The following is an 18,225-nucleotide window of genomic DNA, read 5'->3' as shown; positions in this document are numbered from 1 at the left end:
AGAACAGACTCTAAAACTGGAGTTTGGACAAGAAAAAAGTTCATAACATTTTTGAATCAACTAACAATATAAATAGCAAAATCAAATTAAAAAAACTGGGCACAAGTTACATACACTTATGTGGTAGAACTATTTATCTTATAATAAAATGCAAAGTCAGCTTGATGGCCAAATTTTACAAATTTAATTTGCTTTTCTATAATGCCTTCAACACTACAAAGGACTCATCTTACTACACAACAATCCAGCTACTCAACTCACTTTCTCACAATGTCCTTTGCCATTTCAGAAATTTGACTCCATTCTTCTTCTGGGAATTCAAAACTTCCTGTCATGATCTTTTTCCGCATGTCCTTTGGGATAGTCCGGCTGTGGTGTTTGGAATAAAATGGTGGATATCCACATAGCATCACGTAAATTATTACACCCAGCGACCACAGGTCACAGCTCTGAGATAATAACAAAGAAATATAAAAAGTAAACTTCTTAACGAAAAAGATTTTTCATGAGTTTATGGGAAGTTATCAGCAATTTACTTCATGAATTTACCTAATGTTGGTTCCTGCTCTTACTTGGATCCTTCACATCATTTGTGCAGGAAAACTGGATAGGCCACTCCTTGGTCTCAAGTGCTGGCTGGTATGAAGACTGCTCACTTATGGTGACATGTACTTCAAACCAACCTTGGCAGAATTCATATGGAAATGGGAATCAGAAACAGGTGGTCTTTCAGCCTGCTCCCCAATCTTGAGGGAGTCTTACAAAAACAAAATTTACAAAATTATGACAGGGCTTGACAGGGTAGATGAAGGAAAATGTTACTGTGGTTCTGCTCGCCGAGCTGGAAGTTTTTGCTGCAAACGTTTCGTTCCCTGGCTAGGGAACATCATCAGTGCTGTTGGAGCCTCGTGTGAAGCGCTGCTTTGATGTTTCTTCCGGTATTATTAATACCGGAAGAAACATCAAAGCAGCGCTTCACACGAGGCTCCAACAGCACTGATGATGTTCCCTAGCCAGGGAACGAAACGTTTGCAGCAAAAACTTCCAGCTCGGCGAGCAGAACCACAACAACGGATACCCGAGCTACAAATCTTCAATCAGATGGAAAATGTTACCCCTGGTTATAGGGTCTAGAACCAGGGGTCACAGTCTCAGAATAAGAGGCAAACCATTTATATCTGAGTTGAAGGGAATCTCATTCAGAGAGCGATGAACCTTCAGAATTCTTTAGCACACAGTGTGGTGAAATCTCAGTCATTAAGTAAATTCAACTCAGACTGAAAGATGGAAAATCATGAATAATATCATGCTTCTTTCTATATCCCTTGAATACAATAACGAGGTAGGTGATTAACAGTGACATAGAATGACTGAACAGACTCAAGGGGCTGAATGAACTACTCCCCTATTCCTAATGTGGTACTTTTTTTTTCATATTCACTCATGGATTGTGGGTATCGTTGGCTGACCAGCATTTATTGCCTATTCTGAGCTAGTCTGGAGAAGTTGGTGGTGAACTCCCTTCTTGAACCACTGCTGGAGTCCACATGCAACAAGGTGCTGTACAGGAGGCTACAGAGTACGAATAAGGGCTCATGATGTTAGAGGCAAGGTGACTAGAAGCTTGGCTATCTGGCAGAAAGCAGAGTGTGGGGATAAAAGAGTTTTTCTCAGAATGGAACCCGGTGACAAGTGGCGTTCTGCAAGGCTTTAGTATTGGGACCAAAACTTTTCACTTTATACATTATCCATCTAACTGAAGGAATAGAAAGCAGGCTGGCTAAGTTTGCAGATGACACAAAGATAGGTAGCAGGATAGGTAGTATTGAGGAGGCGGGAGACTACAGAAGAATTGGGATAGGTTAGGAGAGTGACGGAGTACATTATGGGAAAGTGTGACGTCATGCACTTTGGTAAGAAGGATAGAAGCATGGACTATTTTTTAAATGGGGAGAGAATTCAGAAGTCTGAAGTGCAAAAGGACTTGGGAGTTGTAGTTAGTCCAGGTTTCTCTCAAGATAAACTTGCAGATTTAGTTAGTACTTAGGAAGGCAAATGTAATGATTTATTTTGACAGGACTTTAATATAAAAGCAGGTGATCAACCCTGATGCTCTATAAGACATCTGGAGTATTGTACCCAGTTTTGGGCCCCATATCTCAGGAAGGATGCAGTGGCCCTGGAGTGGGTTCAGAGAAGGTTCACAAGAACAGTCCCAGGAATGAAAAGCTTAACATGAGGAATGTTTGAGGAACTATACTTGGAGTTTAAAAGGTTGAGTGGGGATCTAATTGAAACATACAGAATACTGAATGGCCTAGACAGAGTAGGTGTTGGGAAGATGTTTCTATTGGCAGGAGAGACTAGGACCCGAGGGCACAGCCTTAGAGTAAATGGAAGACCTTATAGAACAAAGATAAAGGAGAACCTTCTTCAGCCAGAGAGTGGTGAATCAATGGAATTCATTGCCACAGAAAGCTGTGGAAGTTTTGGGTCATTCAGTATATTTAAGACTGTGATAGATAGGTTCTTGCGTATCAAAGGTATTAAGGGTTACGGAGAAAAAGCAGGAGAATGAGAAACTTAGTAGCCATGATTGAATGGCATAGCAGACTTGATGGACTGAATGGCCTAATTTCTGCTCCTATGTCTTATGGTCTTATGCTGTAGATTGACCCACAATGCCCTTATGGAGGGAATTCTAGGATTTTGACCCAGGACAGAGAAGGATTTATTTCCAAATCAGGATAGTGAACAGTTTGGAGGAGAACTTGTAGTTAGTGCTGTTCCCATGTATTGGGTGCCCTTGTCCTTCTAGAAAGAAGTGGTCATGGGTTTGAAAGGTGCTATCCAAGGCTCTTTGATGAATTGCTGCAGTACAGCTTGTGGATAGTACACCCTGCTATTACTGTGCATCACTGGTAGACGAAGTGGATGTAACGCCAATTAAGCAGGCTGCTTTTTACTGTATGGTGTCAAGCTTTGAGAATGTTTGATGCAACCATCCAGGAAAGTAGAGAATATTCCATCACACTCCCGATTTGTGTCTTATAAATGATGGACAGACTTTGAGGAGTCAACCTGTTGTTATAGCCACTGTGTTTATGTGGTGACTCCAGTTGAGCTTCTGGTTAATGGTAACCCCCAGGATGTCAATAGTGGAGAATTCAGTGATGGTAACACCAATGAATGTCATGGGGTGGTGGTTAGATTGTCTCTTTTTGGAGATAGTCATTGCCTGGTATTTGTGTGATGGAATGTTACTTGCTACTTGTCAGCCCAACCTTGGGTATTGTCCAAATCTTGTTGAATTTGGACATGGGCTGTTTCAGTATCCCAAGGGATCCTTCCATATCCGCCACAACCCAAGGGATCCTTCCATATCCGCCCCAAATTCACCTGCACCTCCACACACATCATCTATTGCATCCGCTGCACCAGATGTGGCCTCCTCTATATTGGGGAGACGGGCCGCCTACTTGCAGAACGCTTCAGGGAACACCTCTGGGACGCCCGGACCAACCGACCCAACCACCCCATGGCTCAACACTTTAACTCTCCCTCCCACTCCACCGGGAACCCTCCAACCACAAGGGATGAACTCTGATTTCTCCAGTTTCCTCATTTCCCCTCCCCTCACCTTGTCCCAGTCGATTCCCTTGAACTCAGCACCGCCCTCCTAACCTGCAATCCTCTTCCTGACCTCTCCGCCCCCACCCCACTCCGGCCTATCACCCTCACCTTGACCTCCTTCCACCTATCACATCTCCATCGCCCCTCCCCCAAGTCCCTCCTCCCTACCTTTTATCTTAGCCTGCCTGGCACCCTCTCCTCATTCCTGATGAAGGGCTCTGGCCCGAAACGTCGAATTTCCTGTTCCTTGGATGCTGCCTGACCTGCTGTGCTTTAACCAGCAACACATTTTCAGCGCTGTTTCAGTATCAGAGGAGTTGTGAATGCTGCTGAACATTGCGCAATTATTAGGAAGCCTTCCCAGTTCTGACATTATGGTAAAGGGAATATCATTAAATGAAGCAACTAAAGTTGATGTTGGGCTTAGGCCACTACATTTAGAAACTCCTACACATATGTGCTGGGCTGGGATGACTGATCGCCAGCAACCACAACAATCTTCCTATGTTCTAGGTATGACTCCAACCAGTGGAGTGTTTAGCCCACCCGATAGCCTTTGATTCCAGTTTTGCCACAGCTCCGTGATGCCACATTCAGTCAACCGCAGCCTTGATGTCAAAGGCTGTTATTCTCACCTCACTTCTGCAATTCAGCTCTCCCCAACCCCACCCCCCCACTCCCATTTACCTTTCAGTCCCAACCCATAAGCCTCATTCCTGATGAGGGGCTTATGCCCAAAACATTGATTCTCCTGTTCCTTGGAGGAGTTGATGTTGGTGGGAGAGGGGGGGGGTTGAACACGGTTGGGAGTCAGGGCGGGGTTGGACAGGGTTAGCGGGCAGGGAGGCAGGGCTGGGGGGCAGGGTTGGATGGCGGGGGGGGGAGAAGATGTTGGGGCTGGGTATTTGCACTCTGTGCTGGGGACAGTGTTGGAAGGGGTTTGGGCGGGGGGGGCGCACAGGTGGGGTGTGTGTTGGGGGCGGGGCCTCACATGCTATGCTTTGCTGCTAGTTTCCTGAATGCGGAGCTGACTTTAAAAACTCAGAGCCCCAGAGGAAAGATGTTTAATCAATTATCCGACTGAAATAGTGCCTGCCCATCTCAAATCGGATGATCGAGGTTCCCCTGTATATCTGAATAAAAGTGAGATATATTAGCTACATATCTGTTTAATTCTTTGACAAATTTGTTAAAGTTGCTGAGGTTGCTGAGAGTAAATGGGAGGGAAAAGGAAGAATTTGGCAGGAAAGTTTAAGACACTTACACATTCAGAATTTAATAAACATTTCATTTTAAGTGTGCCATTATACCAGGCCATGACGATGTTGAACAGTGCAATTTTGCAGGATTTCAATGAATCTTTCATGTTATAGTTTTGTACAGTGTGTATAAATAAAATTTACTATTGTAATTCATTCTTGTTTCTCTTGTTTTTATCCAGTAATTACCTTTACCATAATTAATTATATATTTTTTCTTTACCCGGGATTAGTTGAGGGATCAAATCGATTATACATATTTCGAACTGCAGCACAAATTTCAGCCCCTCCAAACTAGTTACCTTGCAATAGTCAACCCTTTGACCCTTTAAAAATAGTCTTAAAAAAATGACTTTTAAAACAGGTATATACAATATTTCATTCTTCAAAACCCCAGTGATTACAAGCCCAGTCAACCCATTTTCTCTTCTTACAATGAACCTGCCATCCCAGAAATCAGTCTGATGAATCTTCACTGCACTGTGGCAACTTTACATTTTCTTAGATAAGGAGATCAAAATTGCACACAATACTTGTGTGTTCTCTCTACAGCCTATTACAACTCCAGTATGACTCCCTTTCTTCTGTACTCAAACCTCCTTGCAATGAAGACCAACATAAGACAACCACCTAATGAAGTGTGGCTCCAAATAAACCTGTTGGACTATAACCTGGTCTTGTGTGATTTTTAACATAAAATTTGTCTTACTGTTTCCTGTACTTGTAAGGTTGCTTTCAGTAATCAGTATAAAAGGGCATCCAGACCCCTTTGTACACAAATATTTCCCAATTTATCACTATTTAAATAATATTCTGCCATTCACTTTGTTCCTATCAAAATGAAGAACTTCATGTTTGTCTAACTTACATTGCCCAGTCAACTTTGCTAAAACGTACCTCCTCACTATTCACAATCACACCTAGTTTCGTCATCAAACTTGTAAAATATTACATTTGATTGTATTGTCTGAATGAGATTAGCTGGCAACATTCACTGTTCCCTGCAATTGATCACTGCCTATATTCCTGAAGATAACTTACTTATTCCTCCTGTTTCTCTGTTAATCAGTTCTCAATCCATGCCAGTAAATTACCCTTGATACCATGTACTTTGATTTTACACACTAACCTCATGCATGATTTTATCAAAAGCTTTTTGAAGATCCAAATACAGCACGAATAAGGGAATTATTGTTTTCCAAATTTAATCTTTTATTACCCTGGCTAAAACTCAAAATTACTAAGCCAGCTCTGTATTTAGTTTTTTTAAAAAACTAAATATAAAGGATAGTCAGACTCTCACTTAAAAGTATTACTTTTTCAACCCTTTTATGATTCTGGCCTTTTAATATCAAGTAGTACATCACTGAACTGATTCAAGTCAATTTTCTCCAATATTATTGGCACTTACTATTTAAAGAAAAACTGGGAGGTACTTTGAGGGAAGCTTCAATAATAATTCACTCAATTGCTATTTCAACAAGATACCTAAAATAGCAAAGGTATCACCCTCCCAAAAATATAAATAATGACCACTATCCAGCTAATATTGCACATTATAGTTAGTTAAAGTAAACAATTTTTAAAAACTGACATAAAAGGAGCTAGGAAAACAATATCATCCAATAATGGCTGACAACGATTTCTTAAAAAATGATTCAAATTTCATATATTCAGAGTTCGAAAAGGGTTACAGTTAATCTCAGATGATATAAATTACAAACTACACCATGTGCCACGTTTCTGAATGACTTGGAAAGAGTTACTTTGTTAAGATTACACAGGTCTGCTTCACACTATGGCTGACTGCACTCTAGGGAGGCTTCCAGAACATCTGTTGTGATTATTAGCCGGTTTTGTTAAACATTCTGGTCTTATGTACATATAGAGTAATGTTATGTCTCTCTTGTTGGTCTGTTGGTGTTATAATTTTTTTTGTATATGAAAAAAATTCTTTTAATAAAAATATCTAATAAAACAATCCATGTCTTGAAGTACATTGGATGGAATTAGTCGACTGAAGGACTAAATATCTCAAAGGTTACCTGATCACTAAAAGATAAAATAGCACTTCTTGCTCAAATTGCTTTTATTATTTCCTTATTTCCTCACCATTCAATAGCCACACAAACTATCACTAGGATCATTCTAAAGATAATCCAGACAAGTGTCTGTGGTATTTCCCAATAATCAATTACCTTACAAGGACGGGAGATTGGAAGAGGATGAACCATTTCCATTGCTCAATACCTCCTACTACTAAGCATGGCAGGATCACTGGGCTCATGATCATAAAACTTTTCCATCTTTAAGGAGGCAACAATGGGCAGAATTAGTACACCCATTGTACACTACTAGGTGAATATAAACTAAACCTGTCTTCGACTGCAGATAGGTTACACCATTTTCCTCCTCATTTGAAGTATGCCAAAATGAAGAATTCTTTGTGAATACATTGCGATTGAGAAAGCTCATTTCAATAGTTCAGTATTCATCTTGCCTGTAACATTTCATTTAAGCAGTCGTACATCATTTTCTTTATGACTTCCGAAACTAGTGCTAGATTATATTCTATAACCAAAACTGTAAAAAGTTGTTTACTTTGTTGTACGTGTAGGGAGTGGGTGAGGTAGGTATGATTCCAGACTTCTCTTTCTGGTGTCTCCTCTGGGCTTCTAGTACCTGCAATTAAAAAAAAGAAGTGATTAAATTAAAAACACAAGTGTTTATAGTTTTGTGAATCAAGCTAGTTGCTTTAATGAAAACAAATAAGTCTCCTGTGTTAAAATGATGAAAAGAATTAATGAACCCAAAACTTTAAAACATGGAGGAGAAAACCCTGAATATTTTTTCAGGAGACAGAGGGAGGAAAACTAAAATGAAAAATAAATGTGTAAGTAATATTGTAACTAGCACAAGACTCCACAGAGCTGAAAAAATCATCAAGGATATGGGAACATTGGATATGTTCTTTGGCCAAAATAAAATGTTCTGACTGGCATAAATTTCTCACTTGGTCCAAGTGTCTTGAAGCATATAGCATTTGGCACAATTAGTTGCTACATTACTTCCTCAGCCACCCCACCTCTCAAATTAGAAGAAAAGCCCTAGAAAATTCATGCAGGTTGCATTAAGCTTGCGTGTAAATTTTGCTGTTACATGTTTTAATTCTTTGTAATCACCACTTTGCTCTCCTTTTGTTTGGAATCTTCATTTACGGCAACATCCTTTCAAATTAACTACTATTATGACAGGGACATAGGAAACTTTGGTGAAAGAAACACACGCACTTACCTGAGGTGCTACATAATATGGAGTGAACTGTGGAGTCATCAGATCCCCGTGATCGATTTTGGCAAACCCAAAGTCGCACAGTTTAACTGGTGCATCCTAAAGGTGTGAAAAAGTCAGGTATCAAAAACAGGAATTGTAAATTAATCACTTAGTCTCACTACAAGACTAAAATTAAATTTTCAATGCAGATGGCCATTCTGCGAACTACAGTCGGACTGACTCTCAGCAAAACAAGTCCAATGCTAATTACTAAAATGTCATACTTTCCCACAGCATTATCAACTTTTACCTGGCATTCCAATAGTGTGCAACTGTCATGTAAGCCCACAGAACCTACCTATATTCTGCTGATGTCTCATAACAATCTTTCTCACTGCTTTACAAATTCCTCTATTTTTAATGGTACCAGCAATTTCAACATTGTGTTTTCAGATTTGGGTATAGCCAAATTTTAATGAAAAAAATTGGAGAAGATTCTTCCATAAAAGCAATGCCAAGTATGCCATAGTGTTAAGGGTTTAGATAGAGAGGAATTGGTTAAGAGTGTACAAGGAAATTTTCTGATTCAGTATGTGGATGTACCTACTAGAAAAGATGCAAAACTTGACCCACTCTTGGGAAATAAGGCAACGTAGATGACGGAGTATCAGTGGGGGAGCACTTTGGGGCCAGCGACCACAACTCTAATAGTTTTTAAATAGTGACGGAAAAGGATAAATCAGATCTAAAAGTTGAAGTTTGAAATTGGAGGAAGGCTAATTTTGACGGTATTAGGCAAGAACGTTTAAAAGCTAATGGGGGCATATGTTCTCAAGTAAATTAACAGCTGGAAAATGGAAAGCCTTCAGAAATGAGATAATCAGAGTCCAGAGACAGTATATTCCTGTTAGGGTGAAAGGGAAGGCTGGTAGGTATAGGGAATGCTGGATGACGAAAGAAATTGAGGGTTTGGTTAAGAAAAAGAAGGAAGTGTGTTTCAGGTATAGACAGGATAGATTGAGTGAATCCTTAAAAGAGTATAAAGGCAGTAGGAGTATACTTAAGAGGGAAATCAGGAGGGCAAAAAGGGGACTTAAGATAGCTTTGGCAAATAGGGTTGAGGAGAATCCAAAGGGTTTTTATAAATACATTAAGGATAAAAAGGGTAACTAGAGAGTCACTAGAGCCCCTCAAAGATCAGCAAAGCAGCCTTTTTGTGGAGCTGCAGGAGACGGGAGAGATATGAACAAGTATTTTGCATCAGTGTTTACTGTGGAGAAGGACATAAAAGATATAGAATGTGGGGAAATAGATAGTGACACCTTGAAAAATGTCCATATTACAGAGGAGGAAGTGCCAGATGTCTTGAAATGCATAAAGGTGGATAAATCCCAGGACCTGATCAGGCATACCCAGAACTCTGGGAAGCTAGGGAAGTGATTGCTGGGCCTCTTGCTGAGATATCTGTATCATTAATAGTCACACGTGAGGTGCCAGAAGACTAGAGGTTGGCTAACATGGTATCATTATTTAAGAAAGGTAGTAAGGACAAGCCAGGGAACAATAGAACGGGTGACCCTGACATCAGTGATAGGCAAGCTGTTGGAGGGAATCCTGAGGGACAGGATTTGGAAAGGTAAGGACTGATTAGGGATCGTTAACATTGCTGTGTGCGTGGGAAATCATGTCTCACAAACTTGATTTGAGAGACTGGTTAGCAAGGTTAGATCTTATGGAATACAGGGAGAACTAGCCATTTGGATACAGAACTAGCTCAAAAGGTAGAAGACAGAGGGTGGTGGTGGAGGGTTGCTTTTCAGACTGGAGGCCTTGGACCAGTGATCGGTGGTGGGTCCAGTACTTTTCGGCATTTATATAAATGATTGGGATATGAACGTAGGAGGTATACTTAGCAAGTTTGTAGAGGACACCAAAATTGGAGCAGTAGTGGAGAGCGAAGGAAGTTACCCCAGATTACAATGGAATCTTGATCAGATGGGCCAATGGGCTAAGGAGAGACAGATGGAGTTTAGTTTACGCAAGTGCGACGTGCTGCATTTTGGGAAAGCAAATCTTAGCTGGACTTATACACTTAATGGTAAGGTCCTAGGAAGTGCTGCCAAACAAAGAGACCTTTGTTCATAGCTCCTTGAAAGTAGAATCGCAGGTAGATAGGATCGTGAAAAGACATTTGGTATGCTTTCCTTTATTGGTCAGAGTATAGGAGTTGCGAGGTCATGTTGCAGCTGTACAGGACGTTGGTTAGGCCACTGTTGGAATACTGCGTGAATTCTGGTCTCCTCCCTATTGGAAAGATGTTGTGAAACTGGAAAGGGTTCAGAAAAGATTTACAAGAATGTTGCTAGGGTTGGAGGATTTGAGCTATTGGTAGAGGCTGAATAGGCTGGGGCTTTTTTCCATGGAGTGTTGGAGGCTGAGGGATGACCTCAGAGATCTAGAAAATCATGAGGGACATGGATAGGATAAGTAGATAAAGTCTTTTCCCTGGGGTAGAGAAGTCCAGACTAGAAGGCATAGGTTTAGGGTGAGAGGGGTAAGATGTGAAAGAGACCCAAGGAGCAACTTTTTCACATAGCAGGTAGTGCATGTATGTAATGAGCTGCTAGTGGAAGTGGTGGAGGCTGGTACAATTGCAACTTTTAAATGGCATCTGGATGGGGTAAGAATAGGAAGGGTTTCAAGGGATATGGGCTAAGGGCTGCCAAATGGGACTAGATAACGTTGGGATATCTGGTTGGTATGGAGGAGTTGGACTGAAGGGTCGGTTTCCATGCTGTACATCTCTAACTCTATGATGGATACTTTTATTTTTGACCTGTCGGTTAACGTTCATTCCTTTTGTTTATGTCTTCAAATAATTTAGTTTCCCTGAGGGGAAGATCATTCAACATTCTAATGACCCTCTCAGGAAATAAATTCTCTTAAGAGATGAGAGACCTCTTATTCTTAAACAATGTCAGCTACTTTTAGTCACTCCCCACAGCAGAAACATTCTCCAGGTAGCCACCTTATTTAGCCCTTTTAAGATCGCCCATGTTTCAATAAAACACCTCTTATTCTTTGAAACTCAAGTGGACATAGAAAACATGAGAACTACAGGTCGTTTTGCTATAATGCATATTTCATCAATGCAAATTCGCTACAATGCAATTGACGAATTGGGGACACTGTTTCTAAAGCGTAAACTTTAAAACGTGTGTTGGCTGTAACATGATTACATTGCCAACAATTTAAACACTGTTTCTAAAGTACAATTTTTCTATAATGCAGGGTTGCACAAGAATGTAACCAACGCATTGTAGAAGAACCGACTGTAAACCCTTTGACTCTGCTCTGCCACCATTAGGACTATGGTTGATCATCCAACTCAGGACCCTATTCCTGCTTTCTCCCCATACCCTTTATTCCATTCAGCCCCAAGAACTATATCCAACTCCTTCTTGTAAACAATGTTTTGCTCTCAAACACCCTATGGGGTAGAGAATTCTTTAGGCTCACTCTCTAGGTGAAGAAATTTCTCTTTGTCTTCGTCCTAAATGGCATACCGCACATGCTTAAACTACTGACCCTCGTTCTGGACCCCCTCAGTCATTGGTAACATCCTTCTGCATCTACTGTCTAGCCTTGTTAGATTTCCAAGATCCATCCACATTCTTCTGAATTCTAGTGAATATTGTCCTAACTGATCCATCTCTCTGCTTATGTCAGTCTTGTTGTCTCCGGAAATCAGTCTGGTAAAAATTCGTTGCACTACCCAAATTATACAACTCACTGGATTACTGGTGCCAGCATGGTTCAGGTGGTGCCCAGGAGTTTTACATGCCTCAGTATTGGTGCAGAGTCCCATTAACAAAAATTCATTCCTCCCATACTAATCTTTGCGCTATGTAATCAGTTTTCTAATCTTATTTACTCCAGTGCAATTTGCTCATGGTTCAGGTAATCACTGAGAGATTACTACTTCAAAATTCTGCTTTTCTATTTAGCCACTAACTACCCACACTTCTTCTGTTTAACATAGTTCCTAGAGTTACCCAATTTGTTTCTTTTCCCACTCCTGCCCATGTTAGTGAGGGAGAAAGAGTGTTGGACAAAGTGATTGAGTGGCTGGGAGGTAGGTGAATGTGTCTTGGCATTGTCTGCCATTTAAAGTGCCGCTTGTGGTGTGTTTGCTTCATATTCATTACAGATGTTAGAGTAGAAGACAGATAGCATTGATAGTTTTCTTCATTTAAAGATGTAGAATCTCATTGCCTTATTCTAAGTGGGATGTCACATTAATAAAAGATCAATGAGAATAATTAAACAAGGAAGAGTAAGCATCCAAAAAGTTTTTGACATACAATTATCATGAGATAACCTTTGCATAAGAACAGTATTTCCAAAGTGATTCAACACAGTTAGCATCGTTAGCATGAATGTAACAGCCGTAGATAGCCAAAATTAAATCAATACAAAGTGTTTGATAGCATAAGGATAATTCAACATAATTAGTTGAGGACCAAGAAATAAAACAAAAATAACTTCACTAGTGGTAGCTTGTGTCTTTTTTTTTGATGGGTGAGTGAAGGATTGAGGACCCCTAATCGAAGCCGTAATACATTTTCAGTGCAAATTGCCAACAAATTACAACTTGATTCTGATATGTGCTAATTCAAGACCTAAACTACATCACATCCTAGAAATGTACTGGTGTCCATACTTCCCATCCCATCTCAAATCCAAGTGTCACATTCTAACTGATGCCTAGTGTGCTACTAAGAAATGAAATTACAGCAAACTTTTTATTAACCAGCACCTATGAGACCAGCTGATCAAGAGGTCCACGTAATTAATTAAAAAAACAGTGATAGAAATGTAATATTTGGGTATACACATCATTGTTTTACTTCATTTATAGCCTAATCACAAATAAAAATGCAACTTCGCCTTAAATACAATTTAGCGGCATGGAGCCTTCTCACTTCCACTCTCAACTGAATACTCGAGCATCGCAGAAATCTCATTGATTCAGTAAACTTCCATTATTTGAGGTATGTAATTTTTGCTGGTTTAAATCAAGAGTGCCAGTTAAAACAAAATTTGCTGTAAAAAAGAACAAACAATTCCAGGGATCCATTTTCATATCTAACTGATGGTATAGAGAACAATTATTTTTAATATATACAATGCTTGGTTGCTCTGGCTGGTTGTTATGTTTAAATTTCTTCAACTTAAAGTTGTACATATATTTCAATCTTCTCAGGAAGAACTGTTCAATGTACCTTCCAAGCCAGTTCCATTTACCTGCTCATCAACTGCAAACCCAAGTTATATCCCAATTCACCAGACCTGACCATGAACTATTCTGACTATCATTTACACATCCCAATTAAAGAAAAAAAAAGGAAAAACAGAAAGAGAGAAAGAAAATGTGAGGAGGACATTTTTTTTGTTTTATTAAAATTAAAAAACAGCCCAGACAGGCAAGGCAGAAAGCTCACAATCATTTTCTGAAAGGCAATTCTGGGCAAATAATAAATGGTGGCATTGCTAGCTATGCTCACAACTCACAAATTAAAAGTAAAGTGCATCTTCCAACATTAAATCTCAAGACCTTTCATAGGAATACTATAATATATTTAATAATAAGCCACATGAGGTACCCAAATGTTAATGATAGAGGTAGGTTTTAAAGGAGAGTTTTTCAGTAATGTTGGAGAGGCAATAAAAGGTCCTAAGAAAGAAAATCCTGAGCGAAGGACCTAGAAAACACAAGACACAGTAACTAACTTTGGAGCAAGGAGAATCAGAGATACTTAAGACGAAGGAAATAACAGAACAAAGATCTCAGACAACTGTAGGGCAGAAAATAGGGAATAGGAAAGTTAAAGAGGAATTTGAAGAAAATGATATGAATTTGAAATTAAACATTTTGGACTTAGAGACAATGCAAGTCTGCAAAGACAGGAAACATGCATGGTCACGAAATGGGGCATCTTGTGACAAAAAGGGGATGGGATTGGGAACACTTTATCACATGGAATGTAGAGGTGAAAATTTAACATGAGGAAAGCCGTAGAAGATATGAACTGCAAGCTCAGTCCAAATGTGGGCAGTATGGTATTTGCAAAAAAATGATTCTCATGATCAGGAAAGATTATACTTTCCATCTCTTGCATTGACGAAAGACAAATTTGAAAACACAGCGTTTCGCATATTTAAATTCATGAACATGTCACACTGATGTTAACACCTTTTCTGGTCCTCTCTTCAAGTAGCCCAAAGCCAGTTGTATATAGCCACCCTCCACCGCCAACATATGTGGGAGCAGTAAACAGTTAGTTGGTATGGCTTCAATTTGCACTCTCCATAACCATACTGCTTCCAAGCTATTGCTAGTTTGTTAATAGGCCTGTCATTCAAGTAAACCCAATCAAGGGGTCCCATTTGCATCCTGACTTGTGAAGTGCACCTCCAATTCATTACCAAGAATGGACAGCTTTCTAGCTCAAAAGAGAGATATTTTTAAAAATTTGGAATTCGTACATCACTGGTGTCTTTATAAAGCAACACAACTTCTGGACTGCCACAAACAGCACCATGAAAAGTTGATTATTTTTTAATTGTAGTTCAGTGTTAAAACTGAATAAAATTATGTTCCTAATCTATTGGAGTTGCAACTTAAACATCAGCCTTTGATTCTGATACTCACCAGAGAGTTGTCCTTGAAGAGGAGGTTTTCAGGTTTGAGGTCTCTGTGAGCAATATTCAGGGAGTGACAGTGCTGTATAGCCAGAGCAATCTGCACAAAAATACAACAAAATATTAGGCAGATAACAGTATTTTGTTTTAAAATCATCTGGGGGAGGAGAAATTAGTCACATTATGATTCTAGGTTTGCTTGTTGAGCTGGAAGTTTTGTTCTCAGAAGTTTCATCACCATGCGAGGTAGCATCATTGGTGAACTTCCTTTGAAGTACTAGGTGTGTGTGTGGGGTGTGTGTGTGGGGTGTGTGTATGTTATTTTTTCTTGGTCTCTTCAGTGGGGTGATATCACTTCCAGTTCTTTTTGAGAGGTTGGTAAATGGGGTCCAAATTGATATGTTTATGAATGGAGTTCCAGTTTGAATGCCAGGCCTCTAAAAATTCCTGTGCGTGTCTTAGTTTAGCCTGTTCCAGGATGGATGTATCGCCCCAGTCAAACGGGTGTCCCTCGTCTGTGTGTAAGGATACGAGTAATAGTTGGTTGTGCCTTTTGGTGGCTAGTTGGTGCTCATGTATCCTGGTGGCTAGTTTTCTGCCAAACTGTCAGACGTAATGTCCTTGCAGAGTATTTTGTATATGATATACATGAGTACCAACTAGCTACAAGAGACACGGCCAACTATCACTGCATCACACACACAGACAATTAGGGACACCAGTTTGATTGGGACAATACATCCATCCTGGGATAGGCTAAACAAAGACACCCATGGGAATTCTAGAGGTTTGGCATTCAAACCAGAACTCCATCAACAAACATTGGAGCTCATTTACCAATCTCTCAGAAAAAGAACCAAAACGGATATCTCCCACCACAACAGACCAAGACACATTAGTAGAAAGTGGGACAGTACAACAGCGCTTCAATGGAGGCTTACTGATGTTACCTAGCATCTTCCATTGCAGTAATATTGGAATTTATACCATGCTTCATGTTAAAATGTCTCCCGACTGCAATATCTAATAAATTAATTTTGAAGTGTCAGCAAGCAGAGCAACTATTCAATAAACAATGGAGGGGTGTTAATCTGATTTGTATGGAAAAATTAGATAGGATACCAAAAGGAACTTTTCAGAGACCACAGGTCCTTTAACACCTTGTGGAAAAGCTAGGCTGGACCACAGGTGCAAGATCTCTCCTGAAAGAGAGTATCTGAGCCAGCAGATATAAACAGATTATGTGAGTGGGCAAAAACTTTGCTGATGCAATATAACGTGGGGGAAAAAAATAAAGAGACGTTATGTACTTTGGCAGGAACAATAAAGCTGAATATTATTTAAATTGAGAGGGGGGATTTGGGAGTCCATAGGTCATAAAAAGCTGGCATCCAAGTTCAGCAACTAATCGAGAAGACAAATGGAAAGGTGTGGAAAAGGATGATGTTGCTAAGATGTACAAGGCACGTGTCAGACCAATTGGAATATTGTGAACAGCTTTTGGCACTAAGGAAAGATATATTGGCATTGTCGGCAGTTCAGAGAATATTTACGGGCTAATACGGGTCTGGAGGGATAATGTTATGAAACTAAGTTGAGTAAGTTGTACCTGTATTCTTTGGAACTCAGATGAGATATTATTGAAATATACAAAATTCTTAGGAGACACGACAATAGATTTAGAAAGGTTGTTTTGCCTTGTGGAAATATCTTGGGTCAGAGGGCACAATTTCAGACTAACGGGTTACACATTCAGGACAGAGATGAGAAGGAAGTTTGTCTCTCAGAGGGAAGTGAATCTGTGGAATTCTTTACCACATAGGCATGTCAAAACTGGGTCATTACATGTATTCAAGGCTGTGATAGACAATGTTTAATCAGTAAGCGTTAATGAAAAAGGTGAGAAAGGAGAGTGAAGGATTATCAGGTTAATGATCTATTGAATGGCAGAGCAGACCTTATGGGTTAAATGGCCTTCTTCTGCTCCAATACCTTATACTCTTACATTGAGGAAGTTACCTCAATACCAGCCCGGTGGGGTTCAGATGCAAACTGCATTAACTGAAGGTAATAAACTTCTGATACAATTTCTTCGTAGTTTTATACAAAACTCACATCCTAGTTCAAAATTTTTGTGTGCTATTAAAGGTTTCTTCTGCTTTCTTAAAAAAAAAGAAAATGTTTGGCTAAAATTCATTGGCTGGCCCGCCAATATTAATTATCCATCCTTAATTGCTTTTTTCTATCTTAGTTATCTGTATAAACATTTTCAAAATTTGAGGAATGCAATGTGAAATAGGGGCCCAAAAACAATTCAAAATTTAAGTTAAACTTTTTATTCAATACGTCTAACTCATGAAAAGTTAAGTACGTTTAAAATTGTAAAGAAATGCTTCAAATATATTAATTTTAAAAAGTTTTTTTTAGAAGGCAAGTTAAAAATTGGCTCATAAAATAGCCTAACTAAAATTTCAATATATTACAAGGGATTGTGTTGTTGAAGACATTATCTTAAGGATTAAATCATCCACTTGTTAGTTGAGGTGATGAATATAAAATAATCTAATGCATGATTGAAAGAGGAGAGAGCTTTTAGTCATAGAGTCATAGAAGTGTACAGCACAGAAACAGACCCTTCGGTCGAACTGGCCCATGGCGACTAGATATCCTAACCTAATCTAGTCCCATTTGCCAGCATATACCTTTTAAGTGTTGTAATTGTACTAGCCTCCACAACTTCCTCTAGCAGCTCATTCCATACATGTACGGCCTTCTGCATGAAACAATTGTTCCCTTTTAAATTTTTCCCCTCTCACCCTAAACCTATGCCCTCTAGTTCTGGACTCCCCCACGCCAGGGAAAATACCTTATCTATTTACCCTATCCATGCCCCTCATAATTTTGTAAACGTTTAGAAGATCAACCCCCAGTCTCCGACGCTCCAGGGAAAACACAGCCTATTCAGCCTCTCCCTGTAGCTCTCTGTTGCCAACCCTGGCAATATCCTTGTAGATCTTTTCTGAACCCTTTCAAGTTTCACAACATCCTAAGCAGAAATCCCCACACTCAACCTTTGCCAAAGTTACATTAATGGGACTTTGTGCAAATGGCTGCTACCTGCATGTTAATTACTACATGTGATGTGCTTGGGAGATAGTCTGAGCGATGCAATAGTACCCTATATATACACTAAACCTGTACTACACCGTCACATAATATTATTATACCTAAGATTTTGTACTTAGGCACCTTTGTACCTAAGATGGCACTGGAAATGGCAACTCTACACTTTTCCCTGCACCAGAGTGCATGCAACAATAAAATGTAATTCTAATCTTCGTGATGAGACTAAGAT

General features: G+C 39.7%; 1 protein-coding gene across 4 annotated transcripts in view; it reads right to left on the bottom strand.

Annotated features, from left to right (window-relative positions):
• The window catches only part of mapkapk5 (MAPK activated protein kinase 5), a 63,601-nt gene that overhangs the window by 22,644 nt on the left and 22,732 nt on the right, over window positions 1-18,225 (bottom strand). For all 4 annotated transcript variants that reach the window (XM_060843527.1, XM_060843530.1, XM_060843529.1 and 1 more), the window contains 4 exons: window positions 14,881-14,970; window positions 8,187-8,282; window positions 7,494-7,574; window positions 262-449 (listed from right to left, as the gene is read on the bottom strand). In XM_060843527.1, the coding sequence (XP_060699510.1) occupies window positions 262-449; window positions 7,494-7,574; window positions 8,187-8,282; window positions 14,881-14,970 (455 nt within the window). The remainder of the gene's footprint in view (window positions 1-261; window positions 450-7,493; window positions 7,575-8,186; window positions 8,283-14,880; window positions 14,971-18,225) is intronic.

The sequence above is a fragment of the Hemiscyllium ocellatum genome, chromosome 24, assembly GCF_020745735.1.
Source record: "Hemiscyllium ocellatum isolate sHemOce1 chromosome 24, sHemOce1.pat.X.cur, whole genome shotgun sequence".
NCBI lineage: Eukaryota > Metazoa > Chordata > Chondrichthyes > Orectolobiformes > Hemiscylliidae > Hemiscyllium > Hemiscyllium ocellatum.
Note: the sequence above shows the minus strand (reverse complement) of the source record. Positions and strands in the feature narration are given on the sequence as shown.